The 15,458-nt window shown below is 46.0% G+C and overlaps 1 protein-coding gene across 1 annotated transcript; it reads right to left on the bottom strand.

Moving 5' to 3' along the window:
• Positions 1-7,205: 7,205 nt before the first annotated feature.
• brk1 (BRICK1 subunit of SCAR/WAVE actin nucleating complex) lies at positions 7,206-14,940 on the bottom strand. Its single transcript, XM_007890295.2, has 3 exons — positions 14,773-14,940; positions 10,868-10,950; positions 7,206-7,807 (listed from the first exon to the last, which is right to left on the bottom strand). Exons 1-3 carry the CDS (start codon positions 14,888-14,890, stop codon positions 7,781-7,783), a joined length of 228 nt encoding a protein of 75 aa, XP_007888486.1. The 5' UTR covers positions 14,891-14,940; the 3' UTR covers positions 7,206-7,780.
• Positions 14,941-15,458: the final 518 nt, after the last annotated feature.

The raw sequence follows: 15,458 nt of genomic DNA, 5'->3' as shown, positions 1-15,458 counted from the left end.
AGTTCAAAATCCTCGTCTTCACTTTTAAAGCCCTCCATGATCTTGCTCCTCCCTACCTCTGCCACCTACTACTTCACCAATCTGGTTGCTTCCTCTGCTCGGTGGGCACTTGCCTGCTCCATGTCCCCCGCTCTGCCTGCTCCACCATCGGCGGTCGGGCCTTCAGCACTCCTGACCCACCCCCCCCACCCCGGAATCCCATCCCAGAGTCCTGCTGCCTCACGCCTTCCCTTCCGCTTGGACCGCACCTTTGGTCATCCCCCCTCCTCCCATCCTCCACCCCTCTTGATTCTAACCCGCAACTCAGGTGCAAACCTTTCGCTGTCTAGGGCCTTGGGACAACTTCCCGAAATGAAAGGCACTATATAAATGTAATTTGTTGTTGTTGACAACAATCACTTGGCTAGTTTAACATTATAACAATTTGTAAAATGGATTTTTGACTGTGTATTTTGTGGGCGAACACAGCAGCCAGTTGCACACAGTAATGTCCCTCAAATAGCCTTGCATTCGATAATAATAATAACAATCCTTGCATTTGATATAGCATCTAATCACATCAAAACCTCTCAAAGAGCTTCACGGTGCTTTCTGTAAATGCAGTCACTGTTTGCAGACAGACTTGCTGCTGGGTAGGAGAGGGTTAACTTTTCTGCCTTAAAGCCAGCGAAGGTTTCGATATAATTGATAAAATTCACAATAACTTCAAAAGGATCTTGACCAAGTTTTGGCAGCCAATTTTCTTTTCTTGGTTCCTTCCCCAACTTTGCGCTGGGCGAATGGGAGGGTGTCTTAGTTCTATCGCCTCCGCTATGCATAGGCGTTGGGCAGTGGCTGGGAGGGGCCTGCAGGCTGCTAATTTTCCTTCCCTCCTCTATGTCTGTGAGACACCTGTGAGAAAATGCCCACAAAACTTGGCAGCTCCCTGCCATGGTGCAACTGACAGCCTGCGCTCTGATACAAAGGAATACCAAAGGCCTTTCAGTCCTTTCCTGAATACCCGCCCTATCCATCCTCACGTCACAGGGCCGCGCTGTTTCTCAAAGAAATTGAGGTGCGGGCTTCAGATGAGATTTTAAACCAAGGTCCCGTCTGCGCCTGTTCAGGTGGACGTTAAAGACCCCCCCCCCCCCAGTACTATTTGAAAAGAGAAGAGAGTTTTTCCTGGTATCCTGGCCAACATTCCCCTTGATAAAATTGGTCATGGCTGTTTGTGGGACATTGCTGGGCTGCTGCATTCATCTACAAATACACAGTCACTGCATGTCGCAGTAAAGCCTTGTGAAATGCTTTGGGATGTCTCAACAACCCGATAAGGCGCCGTATCAAAGGCAAATGCAATGATTAAATATTATTTGGAAATAGGAGAAGAATGGCAATGTACAGTGGTGCGAAAAAACTTTATGTGTTTATTTAATTCCATTTAAAATTTACAGTCAGATCATCTGGCTTGTCTCAGTTTTCTTTGAAAAAAATAATTCTGAACCACAATCTCTTATTGAGGTATTTGTGGAGTCCTGTAGCTCAGTGGTTAGAGCACTCGCTTTGCAAGCGAGAGACCTGGGTTCAATTCCAGGCAGAGGGCGAAACCTCGGGCAAGTTTCCTTACTCCACACAGAGCCTAATAATAATCCCTCCAACAAAACCAAAAACAATAATAAATTGGTCATTTTCAATCTACGACTGTTTGTGGGACATTGCTGTGCGCAATTGGCTGCCGCGTTCGCCCACAAATATACAGTCAATTCACTTTACAGTATATTCTGTGAAGCGCTTTGGGACGTCCTCCCGACGTGAAAAGCGCTATATGAAATGCAAGGATTATTATTATTATTATTATTATTATCTGACTGAGAGGCCAGACTGACACACAGAACGACTTCTTAAAGTTGGAAATTCAACTTTAATTGAATTTCTTCGTCCGGTTCTGACGAAGGGTCGTGGACCCAAAACATTGACTCACTTTCCTTTCTCCATAGATGCTGCCTGACCTGCTGAGTGTCCCCAGTGGCTTCTGTTTTTGTTTCAGATTTCCAGCATCTGCAGTACTTTGTGTTTTGTTTAATTGAGCACTGTTTTAGCTTAGCAGCCAGAGGCTACAGACCTGCGGTTCATTTTGTTCCAGTAAGTGATGGAAGGTTTTATATTACAGAGTGCCCAGCTGACAAGAAGAAGCATTCAAAGTAGGACACGACCTTGGTATAAAGTACTGTAAGTCCAATAACAAGTCACCGCAGAGTACAAGACAATACGATTGATTCCTGCCCTCAGATCACTCCCGCAGACCAGGCATTCCTAAAAGACACACTTCATAAATAGCTCAGATAATAGACGTTTAGGGAGAAATTTCCAAAGGGAAATAATGCCTTCGTTTACAAGATTTAATGCTCCCAAGATCACAGCGAGGAGTGCAGAACCTCTCAAGGATGTTCTGAACACAAAGTTCTGACAAACAGCCAGCTTACCAGAGTTCAAGAGCAGCGATGAATGAAAGAAATCTTGTACAATCAGCCCAGTGTTAGCCAGATGAATTAATCTCCTCCATATCCAGGAAGTGGGTAATTTATATTGGCAGCTGTTGCTGCTCTGACCTCTCTGCTATTCTGAAGCTTTACGTTTCACAATCAGACAGGCGCAGGCTTTAAAGCGGTGGTGATCGCCCACGTATGCACATTCATACATTTACTGATGTTTAGAAAATAGCGATCTGGGGAAGGGAGTCGCAAACACTCTACTAAAGAGACACACTAACGAAAATCAACTTTCTAACAAAAGAAATACAGAGAAACGATGACATAAATCAACAATCAATCCTTTCAAATTATCTTTTAGTTACAGGACCCAGACATCCATTTAGGGTTTATTATTGTCCAATCTCACGACCATTATTGCAATGTATCTTTTAATTATAGAGCATCTATTTAACCGGCCATAATAATAATAGACTCCCGTAGTGGTTAGATAATAATGATGTCCCGTACTGTAGTGGTCAGCGTGCTCACCTCGCAAGTAAGAGGACCTGGCGGACAAAACCTTAGGCAAGTTTCTTTACTCCAAAGCCTCTGTTTACCTAGCAGTAAATAGGAACCCGGTTGTAAGTCGATTAGCGGATCGTTTTTCAGGGGTAATAATCCACAACTGTTTGACTGCCGCGTTTTACCTACAAAATACAGTCATTTCACTTTACAATATATTCTGTGAAGCGCTTTGAGACGTCTCAAAGACAAGAAAGGCGCTATATCAAATCCAAGGATTATTACTATATTATAAATTACATTTGATATAGCGCCTTTCATGTTGGGAGGATGTTTCAAAGAACTTCATAGGATTTACTGTGAAGTGCTGTGACTGTATTTTATAAACCCAGCAACCAGTTCAGATTAATGTCCCACAAACAGCCATGAAGTCAATTAGTCCAATTCTATAAATACAGTAACCCCATCACACAGGTCAGGCCTCTCAACAAAACTAGTCTGAACTAACATCAGCGACAAAGTGACATTCAACCAATCCCTCAACCACCAGATCTAGGGTGTTTTCGTCAGCCAGACCCTTACGGAAAGCCATCACCATGCTCAAAAGCATCAAGAAGAGACTAAGAATTCCACCTATCCATGGAAATGTCCCCCAAGTCTGACACAGAATGTGCTCTCTCTCTGTGCAAGGAGACATCCTGCTTACCTAATGGTAGAAAGTATTAGCGCAGGTTGGCTAGTGCCAAGTCTTGGGGACCCCAAAGTGTGCGTTGGAGTAACTGCTGGAGTTACCAAGGTAAAGTCCTTATAGTTTGCCATTGAGATCAATGTATGGCAAGCTTCCCACTGCTGGCTCAGCTAGGACCACCCTACTCATTAGGGTGTTGGCTTGCAGTGTCAGCAGGAACTGCGTGGGAAGAATCTTTGCTCTCAGTGAGTGGTCTGCCTCTCCAAGTCCTGCCAAGGAGCCAGACTGACTGGTTTGTCATCAGCAGTGCCTGGGGACTTCTTGCAGACCTGCTCGGCTCAGGAACCCAGATACCTAGACAGCTACAGAGGATTGGCTTGACTCCAACATTCCATTGCCAAGTACTTCATCTGGGAGTCAGCTCAGCTCCGAGGAGACCTGCTTTTAAGTTCCAAGTCAATATACAGCACCGCATTCATCTCAATGTGAACTCTTGCGTAACCAAACATAGGAACTACATGAGCTTAGCCAAAAGGCTGTGCCTTCTCTTGCTCCACAGTCTATTTTAACTCAGGAGCCAAAAAATTTTTATTGAAAAAAAACTGACACTGGACAATTATTCTTTAATTCCTTCTTGTTGGGCTCTGGGCCCAAGTCACCACTCTTTACATATGAGCCTGGGCAGTAGACTGTTTGATGGGGGAAGCAAGGGGGCGGTTAGATATAGTGCCTTATTACACCATTGAGATGTCTCAAAGTGCTTTGTAGCATAGACTGTAAATGTATTTTGTGAGCGAAACGCGGCAGCCAATTGCACACAGCTGTATCCCACAAACAATCATGAATTAAGTGACCAATTTATTTTTTCAAGGGATCATTATCCCGGAAAGCAAACCTGGGTTCTCTCGCTTACAAGGCGAATGTTCTAACCAACATGCCACAGCACTCCATGGCTATGTGTATCCAGAGGGGCTAGAAATGTTGTGTAATCTATTCCTCAAGTATCCCAATTAATTTGAATTTGCATATTTAAGTATACTTCTGTCAATTAGAAAATAGGCTTTGCTCCTATTTGGAAATTTGGAGGGTTTATTTCTGGTGCTTGTATTGTGCAGAGAAGCGGGTTTAATATGACAGAATGTGCCTTACTTTACTGGCTTGGCTCTGGCTCCTCACACAATGACGAATGTCATTCTAAATAATCATGAAATGATTGCAACACTGGATGAGGTTTGTTTTTAATGTGGAGCCTCTCACTGATCCAAGGAGGGACCTGCAGTGTACACTATTCTTAGAATATTCCTAACATTTGATATAAGTATCAACACACTTCATATTGCTGTAAGTGTAGTGGCTGTGTAGGCAACCATGGCAACCCAATTAATGCACAGAAATGTCTCACCACCACCATGAAATGAATGGTCGATTCAAGCGCTACGAGGCTGCCCTGCATGAAGAGCGCTATATGAATGCAAGTTCCTGTTGTTCGTCTCAGGGATTGTTGGCCAGGACACCAAGAGAAACTCCCAATTTGTTGTTGTTGTTGTTCTCCTTTCAAATTGTCATACGATCTTCAACGTCCACCTGAACAGGCAGACGGGACCTCGGTTAACATCTCATTCGAAGGACGGCATCTCCGACAACGCAGTGCACCCCCAGCACTGCACTGGAGTGTCAGGCCTGGACTACGAGCTTAAAGCAATCTTACTACAAGCACATTGCTCTGGTCTCTCACCCTGCCAGTTCACACAATCAGCTCTCTGTACGTCCTGGCCAGCAATCCCCCAGATGGAATTAGTTATTTGATTTGCATCATAGCTGTTTATCGGACACTGTTATGCGTATATTGGCTTCTGCATTCGTCTACAAAATTCACAGTAACCACAGTAAATCCTGTGAAGCACTTTTGCGTCATCCTCCTGACATAAAATGAAAGGCTGATTAATATTAGTTCCAGGACTGAGCTGACTTAGTACAGGGAATTGACACAGGACAGAGTGTCGTGGTAGACATTTTCATTTCAATTTTAAATGTTTCTACCTCACATCTGCGCCACGACCCGCTCTGCCTTTCCCCACCTCTGCAACATCACCCGGCTCCTTCACTGTGTCACACCACAGGCCACAAAACCCTCATACACATTCATAACATCCAGGCTCAACTATGTTAACTCCCTGCTTGTCGGCCTCCCCAACTCCTCCCTCCAAAGGCTGCAGATCATCCAGAACTCAGCAACTCGTGCCCTCTCCCGCACCAGGCTCCGCGACCCTATCACGCCATCCTCTCCCAACTCCACTGGCTTCCCATTACACAGAGGCTACAGTCCAAGATCCTGGTCCTCACCTTCAAAGACCTCCATGGTCCTGCTCCCTCCTACCTCTGCGACCTGCTAACCCCCTACCATCCTGCCAGCTCCCTCCATTTAGCAAGCTCTGGCCAGCTTCACGTCCCCCTCCTCACCCACCGTTGGTGGACGGACCTTCTGGTGCTCTGACCCCATCCTCTGGAACTCCCTCCCGCAGTCTCTCCGCCTCACCCCCTCCCTTGCCTCCTTCAAGACCCATCTCAAGACCTTCTTCTTCGACTGTACTTTCAATCACCGTCCTTCCCTGCCTGCCCTCCACCCTCCCCAAACCCGACTCCCAGCTCGGGTCCAAAACGCTGACTGTCCAGCGCCTTGGGACGTCCTCCCGACGTGAAAGACGCTATATAGATGTAACTTTGTTATTGTTTTCCCCAGAAAAGTGATCCACCAATCCATTAACAACCATGTTCCTACTTACTGCTAGGTAAACAGAGGCACTTGGAGTAAGGAAACTTGCTCAACATTTCGCTCTGCCAGAATCAAACCCAGGTCGCTCACCTGTGAGCGAGTGCTCTTAACCACTGATGGATTCTACATATCACCATAGTTCTGTCTAAACACAAAATTTTTCATACTTTTAACCCAATTCACATGTGCGCACCCTTGTTTAACTGGTTCCTCATGGGCACCATTTGTTTTTTCTCTCTCAGCCATCTCACACCCGTTTTCATTTCAATGAGACTGAGTGAGGCAAAGTGGGTTTGTATAAATTCCAGAAGACAAGGGACATGGTAGGTGAACTGATGAATGAGATGAGACAGTAAGGAGTGTTAGATTGCAGAGCATTACACAGGGCCCAGTGGGGGCTAGGGATATAATTATTGCTTTTGATATAGTGCCTGATCACCTCAGAACATTATCATCTGAAAGTGCTGCAGTTTTCTGTAATGTATTAACTATTTTAGATATACACAGCAGCCAATTTCCACCCAGCAAAGTCCCAAACAGTCAGACGGTGAACAACCATTCTTTTTATCTGGGGGATTAATGGCCGGGACAGCAGGAGCAACTCCCTTCTCTTTTGATCAGATGGGATCTTTTAACATCCACCCAAACAAGTGAGAGGGCCTTCAGTTTAACACCTCGTCCAAAAGATGGCACCTCCGACAATGCAGCACTCCCCCAGCACTGCGCTGGAGTGTCAGCTGCGACTATGAACTCAAAGTTCAGACAAAGAAAAAGGTACGTTGTATTTATTTGAATGTACACAGAAACACAACATTCAATTTTTTTTAATTTTCAATATGTTCCAGCACACTGGGAGAGTCGACATTTTACTTGCAAGGCTCACTTTTTACATTTGTTACTATGCAAAGATTTGGGGGGAAAAGTTGCTCTTCTTCCCAGGATCAGCTGAAGAGCTAGAGATTGGGGCTCACCAACGTGAAAAAGGCTTAGATATTTATTAGATGTAAAACAGAAGGCCAGAACGCACTTTGTGACACATAAAGAGTTAGGAATAGAGTTTGTAAATTATTGGGGGAAATCAGCACACCACACACAAGAGTTGGCACAATTTTTCCAACAAGGTCGTCATTCAATCCAAGTCTCTCTCTTGACAAAGGCCGGGAGACGGTGCAGTGTGGGGCACATGGCTGAATCAGTCGGACTCTCCTTGTGAAAGCTTTGAATGCATCAAGTGTTAGATAGAGAGAAACAGAGTTCAATGGCTAGACACATGAAGTATCCGTACAGCACTGGCATGATTACACTGGGTCCACACTCCAAGAGTTTCCTGCACTAGGGTTTCCTTTAGGTCAGTGTCTCGCCTTTAGTTACCTGCAGAACAAAAATAAGTGTCAACCCAATCAGAAACAACATGAACAACCACTTACTGCCAAAGAGGTGGCATAGGCAGGAGACTTGATCTGCCATTCAAAGTCTAAAGAATAAAACATCTCCTTCTCTCAAAGGCAGAAGAGGTACAGTTTTTCAGACATCATCGCCCAAGTGGTCATACGTAATATGTGAGCCTAGACAGTGAGAGTCAGCCGGCTGTGTAGTGTATACCCTGCCTCATCTGATGTATGACATTTCTCACCATCTCAGGCTCAAGACTATTATCTTACAATTTGAGATTGTACAGAATTTTGGAACATTCTTAAATTCAGCCTTAAATGCAGAAAACACTTTATTCCGAAAACAACTGTTTACCTGGACACATCTTTAAAGCTGGTCTCACAGTGCTGGTGTACAGCAGAGAGTGCAATGTACAAACTTGAATTTGTGGGGACTGAATGGTCTCATAAGTTTTATGTATGGTTTACTTTTACACCTTTAGGTTCTGGCTTCCATTCCCATCAAGCCGAGCCCAATGGGATGAAAGTCACCTCAGTCTGCTGGCTTTACGTGAAATATGTTTGGGTGGGTCGGTAACCAGAGGACACAGATTTAAGATAATTGGCAAAAGAACCAGAGGGGATAGCGGAAATTTTTTTTTACTCAGAGAGTTGTTACAGTCTAGAAATGCACTGCCTGAAAGGGAGGTGGAAGCAGATTCGAGAGTAGCTTTCAAAAGGGATTTGGATAGTCAGTTGAAAACCAAAAATATGGGATAAGAGCAGGGGAGTGGGACTAGTTGGATAGCTCTTTCAAAGAGCCGGCACAGATACAATGGGCAATTGTCCTTTTTTGCTGTACAGTTCTATGATTCTGTTTAGCTAAACCTTAGAGATGTCACCTCAGACCACAAATACTATAATAATAATAATCCTTACATTTGGCATAGTGTCTTTAACTTTGGGAGGGTATCCAAAAGCGCTTCGCAGGATAAACTGGAAAGTGGAATGACTGTCTCTTTTTTTGTGTACCCCAAATTCAGCAATGAAATGCCAATCTCCCTCAAACAGGCCACAGGGAGAGGCGGAGTGGGAAACTGAATTGTTACATCAATTCTCTTCAGAAATTGGGGTTGAACTACATTACTGAGGCAGAACAGAAGACCATTAGCTCGGCATCTAACCTCATCTGGGAGTGTTCAGGATTGACATTAAACATTTGAACCTAAACTTTTCCATTCCTCAGGGCCAATATGCCATATGACAATAGCAAATACATCACCTCAATGAATTTAACCACCTCAAAAAGAGGAAGCGGTGCTAAGTAGGAGATTTTAAGGTTATTACAAATCGAGGAGCTGAACTTAACATGGTCCAATGCCCCAAAGGAGGCAGCCAGGCTCTGTGAAAATAGCAAACAAGCTTACTTGTTGCAGTATATTATTGCATTAAAGCTTCTGCTGGCCGTTTACAGTGGAAACAAGCTATTAGGGACAGTAAACAAACAGAACCGTTTTAGAACAAAGGAAATTTAGAGCATTTCAGGCCATCATGGTCTGTGCTGGTTCTCTGAAAGCCCTATCCATTCAGTCCCACTCACCATAACGTTTCATATTTCTCTTTTTCAGAGACAGTTATCTAATGTCCTTTTAAAAGCTAATACTGATTCTGCCTCAACCAAGTTCCAGGTTGGACGTTCCTAACAACCCTGTGTCATAATCTCTCTTCTAACTTTTCCATTTTTTTAGTAATTGCTTTAATGATCTGTAATTATCTGTGCCCTCCATTTACTGAATCATCATCAGATGCAATCTAATTTCTCTGTTTATAATTTTAAACACCTGTAAGAGGCTCCTCTCAATCTTCTCTGTTCTTGAGAAATTAGCCTCCGTTTCCCCAAAATTTCCTAACAAGTGAAACGTCTGCTTGTTTCAGAATGAAACTCAGAATAGTTTCCTCTTCACTTTTTCTACGATCTTGACATCCTCCCTACAGCGAAGTGTTCAAACTCCAACTGCGGCCTACCTAATGATTTATATAAAAACTAACAACCTTGCATTTGCTATTGCACCTTATCATGACAAAGAGACGATTCAAGCGCTTCACAGGATATGCTGTCTGTATTTTGTGGGAAAAATGCGGCAGTCGTGGATTCAGTGACCAAATTTTTATTATTTTTTTTAACTTTTTTTTAAAAAGGGATCATTAACCCCGGAAAGTGATCCGCCAATCGACTAACAACCAGCTTCCTATTTACTGCTAGATGCGTGGAGTAAGGAAACTTGCCTAACTTTTCTCCCCACCCAGGAATTGAACCCAGGTCCTCTCGCTACGTCACCAGACTCCTAATTAACTAAACAACGAGCAAGGTGTTCCCATTACTGAGGTGGCCTAAGGTGAGCTTCTATTGTTTCCAGGATTGCAATTCCCAATTTATTTTAACATACATCACTAATATCCTGTATATTTCCACATGCTATGATGGGTCGCAAAGCAGGTGTAACATCGCAAATTAAATTGCAGTATCACTGTACAACAAGGCTCAGTCTTTGCCACATTGGTTGCTTTCAAAATGAAATCTTCATAAAAGGACAAGAGCAATTCAAAACTAATGCAACAGGAGAATGGAAGATCACACGGACAATATGAATAACTTTACAATACAACATCCCAGACCTTTGAAAGTGAATCATAGAATGATACAAAATGGAAATGGGTTGTTCAGCCCAACAGGTCTGTCTGTGCTGGTGTTTTTTCTCCATGAGACGTAATCTAATCCCCTAATGAATGGGTGTCGAGTGACGAAAGGATTGGATCAAATTGTGATACTCCCAACTCTCAAACAGTCTGCTGACGTACACTGTCTAAGCTTACATGTGAAAAACAGCCACTTGGAGAGCAGCCAATGCTCACTGATAGAACCCCCAGGAAAGGGCTCCCTTTTCGGGGAAATGGAGAAAAGAAAGCAAGAGCCGCAGACCCCTCATTTGGATAGTACCATAGCAAAAATAATCTGACAAATATACTCCCATATTAACAGATTAATCTCCCTCCGCCTTACCCTGGCTTCAATGTACTCAATCCTTCGCTCTAGTGAGGTGAGTTTCTCATTCAGCGTGGCTAGCCTCGAACGACACGACATGTCTGTAAAACAGAATTATTATTGATAATGATAATAATCCTTGCAATTTATACAATGCTTTTCACGTCGGTGTTGTGAAAGTCTCAAAGCACTTCACAGCATTTACTGTGTATTTGCAGTGAACAGAATTGTTGACCAGATGCAGCTCTGTGTGAATACAGCAATGGAGGCTGTTTCACCATCATAGAAACAGGAGAACATTCAATTAATCAAACCTGTTGTGCCAGTTTTGGAGATTGCACAGATCTTTTTATTCAATTTTATTGTCTTTTCTCCATACCACTTAACCACAACAATTTGCATTTATATAGCGTCCCTCACACAGGGTAGAGTCTCGGTGCGCTTAATACCCTTATTTTTATCAGTGGCTTGGGTCTCCCTGCCCACTGATCTCTGCTCCTGCTGAGAAGGGAATATACAAGCCTGATACAGACTCTTTACTGGATTAGCAGTGGGATCAGCCCAAATGGTAGCTCCCTCGCCCCAGATTCTGAAGTCAAACTCCATGTCAGGAACTTGAATTCACAGTCCAGGCTGAGCACTCCATCACAATGCTGGAGGTGTGCTGATGAGCTGTCCGTCTGTTTGTCAGAACAGTAATGGTCTTGGGAGTAGAGGCAGAAATGTGGAGTTGGGCATCATCCATGTACATGTGGAACCAGGCCTATATACATCACCAAGAAGGAGCATGTTGATGATGAAATAAACAGCCCTGACAGTGGGACAAATTAATTTGTCAGGAATGATAGCAAATTAAGAAGCAGAGGAGCAGAGCCCTTGTGACAATGTCAGAGGTCTGCTGATTGTATGACTAATACAAGGTATTTGCTTCAGTTACAATGCTGTAACACACTCACAAGCGCTTTAATAATAATAATAATCTTTATATTTGATATAGCAGCTTAACCCCGCTTGTCCTGATCCCCGACTGTTCAGCATCTTGGGACGTCCTCCTGATATTTGTAAAGTGCCACGTTTTACAAATGTAATTTTGTTGTTGTTGTTATGTCATCTGGACAACTCAAAGCACTTCACAGGATATACTGTAAAGTGGATTGACTGTGTATTTTGTAGGCAAACACGGCAGCAATGTCCACAACAGCCATGGAGTGAGCAAACCAATTTTATTTGGGAGATTGTTGGCCAGGATACTGGGAGAAACTACCTTCACTTTGGAATTGTGTCATGGGATCTTTAACATCCGCATGAACAGGCAGATGGGACCTCTGTTTAGGCCTACATCACCTAAATCTGTAACATCTAACTCAACAGCAGGGAGAACACTGCAGCCAAGCCTGACCCGTCCTCACCAGTTTCTAGACTCACAGCCACTTTCCGGGTGTCTGGTCTGCTTGGCTCAGTGATACACTGGGTGGAGCTTTTACTCACTGGGCCATTGGGGGAGCTTGTTTAACATTTTACTCAATCAAAGTTTCCCTCATCTATTACTTTGCTAAATTATAAATTTAATGGTGATAGGAGCACCCCATGAGAAAGGACTGGGATTCGGTTGAAATTGGTTCTTGCAGCAGAGGTTCTTGTGCTGAGCTCCTCGTGGTCAGTGTGTGTAATATCTTTGCTGTCCCTATTTAAAATGTTTGCTAATCATTTAATTCATTGATCAGCAGAAAACCTGGGAGGAGAAAATGCCATTTCCTCCACAACGCATACCTGACCGCTGTTTCCCCTCCCAAACCCCCCATTCAAGGTTCTGACACTCCTAACCTAAAAGCCAGGTATATATATATATTTTATATGAGGAAGTGCATGATTTGATCACATCATTTGCACATTAGTGCATAGTCAAGCCTCGATGTAATGAATGCGCGTATGAGGGTTTCGGTGGCCTGCGGTGTGAGACAGCGGCGGAGCCGGACAATGTTGCGGAGGTGGGGAAGGCAGTATGGGAGATGGTGCAGATGTGGAGTAGAAAGGATAGTTGAGGGTCAAACAAGACGCCAAAGTTCCAGACTGGCATAGTATTAATAATAATAATAATCCTTGCATTTGGTATAGCGCTTTTCACGTCGGAAGGACGTCCCAAAGCGCTTCACAGAACACACTGTAAAGTGAATTGACTGTATATTTGTGGGCGAACGCGGCAGCCAATTGCGCACAGCAATGTCCCACAAACAGTCGTGGATTGAAAATGACCAATTTATTATTGGTTTGTTTTGGAGGGATTATTATTAGACTCTGTGTGGAGTAAGGAAACTTGCCCGAGGTTTCGCCCTCTGCCTGGAATTGAACTCAGGTCTCTCACTTGCAAAGCGAGTGCTCTAACCACTGAGCTACAGGACTCCAAGTCCTGTAGTAAGGTGGAGTGTGCAACCATGGATGGTGATGCTGTCAGCACCTGAAGTGAGGAGGCGCTGACGGGAGCCAATCAGGAGGGCCTCGGTCTTGTTGGCGTTCAACTAAAGAAAATTAGCTCTCATCCAGGACTTGATGTCCGACAGACATTCTTTCAGGACAGCAGTCGTCCTGGAGTCAAGGGTGGAGGCAGAGGTATAGTTGTGTGTCATCCGCATACATGTGGAAGTTGACCCCATGTCTGCGGATGATGTCACCAAGACATATAGATATTGAAGAGTAGGGGACCGTCTGTAAGGACAGTATAAGTGCAAGGTATTAAATGTCAATGTACTTAAAAGTCAAATTAATTTATTTAACGTCACTCAAAGTAAAACACATCCCATCTGTAGGAATCACACCCCATCTGACATATGAACAAATAGGGTCTGCCTGGTTTGTGGGATCAAGCCCCACGTCACAACTTTGAGCTCAGTTTAGGCTGAACATTCCAACAACGATCAGACTTCCTCTTTATGCGAAAGGCACTGTACAAATGTAAATTGTACTGTAAACCAGTGGTGGGGGCAGCGCTGCGTTGTCGGAGGTGCCATCCTTCAGATGGGTCTTTAAACTGAGGTCTTGTCCACCTGTTCAGAGGGATCTCACAGCACTATTCAAAAGGAGAACTGGGTTTCTCCCCCTTCCCCCCATGTTCAGGGTGACAACCCCCAGACAACATCAGTCATTCATTTCCGGGTTGGGTTGTTGGTAGCGCCATTGCTGTGCGCAAACTGACTGCGGCATTCGCCTCTCAATAACAATAACAACAATAATAATAATAATCCTTGTATTTGACACAGGGCCTTATCACGTGGTGGAGACGTCTCAAAGTGCTTCACAGGATACACTGTGGGGCGGACTCGGATTGACTGTACTTTGTATTTACAGTAACGTCCCGAGAGAGTTGGCCCAGTCCTGGTGGGTCTCCCTCTACACGGGGTCGCCCTGGCCCGCCATTGCCGCCTGACCCGGGGGGGGGGGGGGGGGGGGGGGGGACAGCCTGACCCGGGGGGGGGGGGGGGACAGCCTGACCCGGGGGGGGGGGGGGGGACAGCCTGACCCGGGGGGGGGGAGCCTGACCCGGGGGGGGGGGGGGGGGGGAGAGCCTGACCCGGGGGGGGGGGGGGAGGGGGGGACGACAGCCTGACCCGGGGGGGGGGGGGGGGGACAGCCTGACCCGGGGGAGGGGGAGGGGACAGCCTGACCCGGGTGGGGGGGGGGGCAGCCTGACCCGGGGGGAGGGGGGGGCAGCCTGACCCGGGGGGGGGGGGGGGACAGCCTGACCCGGGGGGGGGGGGGGCAGCCTGACCCGGGGGGGAGGGGGGGGACAGCCTGACCCGGGGGGGGGGGGAGGGGGGGACAGCCTGACCCGGGGGGGAGGGGGGGGACAGCCTGACCCGGGCCTGAGGCCCTGGGGGGGGGAACAGCCTGAGCCGCAGCTCCACTCGGCCCCGCGGCCTCTCACTCACCGAAAGAGTTCAGGAAATCAGCGATCTTCTTGATGCTGCTGGTGATGACCTCGATGTACTCCCTGTTGGCCCAGTCCTGGTGGATCTCCCTCTGCACGGGATCGCCCTGTCCCGCCATTGCCGCCTCCGCCCAACCCGACCGACCGACCGACCTCAACCGCCCCGGCGCCGCTCATTGGCCGCCGCGCCGCACGGTTCAATGAGCCGACGCAGCCCATTGGTCATTCCTGCTGTTACACTGAACTCTATTGGTTACTCCTAACCCGACACTGATGTCACACGGATCTCCATTGGTCACTCCTAATCCGACGCGGATGTGACGCTAATTTCCATTGGTCACTCCTAACGCGCCATTGCGGTTACACTGATTTCCATTGGTTACTCCACTCCTTATGATAAAGCTTATTGGTCAGGATTAACACCTACTGATGTAACGATTCATCTCATTGGTCACTCGTTTTATATAAATATATTAAAAAAACTCCGTCATGTTACACGGAACGTCATTGTCCAGTCAGGAGGACAGAGGGGGGGACAGGAGGAGGGGGGGGGACAGGGGGGGACAGTCAGGAGGACAGGGGGCGGGGACAGGAGGGGACAGTCAGGAGTATGGGGGGAGACAGTCAGGAGTATGGGGGGGGGAGACAGTCAGGAGTATGGGGGGGGGGAGACAGTCAGGAGTATGG

Source organism: Callorhinchus milii, unplaced genomic scaffold, assembly GCF_018977255.1.
Source record: "Callorhinchus milii isolate IMCB2004 unplaced genomic scaffold, IMCB_Cmil_1.0 Scaffold12, whole genome shotgun sequence".
In the NCBI taxonomy this organism is placed as follows: domain Eukaryota; kingdom Metazoa; phylum Chordata; class Chondrichthyes; order Chimaeriformes; family Callorhinchidae; genus Callorhinchus; species Callorhinchus milii.
This window is presented reverse-complemented; position numbering and strand designations above follow the sequence as displayed.

Coding starts and splice junctions, on each gene's coding strand:
- brk1 (XM_007890295.2), bottom strand. CDS start 14,890: ATGGCGGGACAGGGCGATCCCGTGCAGAGGGAGATCCACCAGGACTGG. Junction 10,951..14,772: donor TGATTTCCTGAACTCTTTCG/GTGAGTGAGAGG, acceptor TCTGTTTTACAG/ACATGTCGTGTCGTTCGAGG. Junction 7,808..10,867: donor TTGAGTACATTGAAGCCAGG/GTAAGGCGGAGG, acceptor TTTGTTCTGCAG/GTAACTAAAGGCGAGACACT.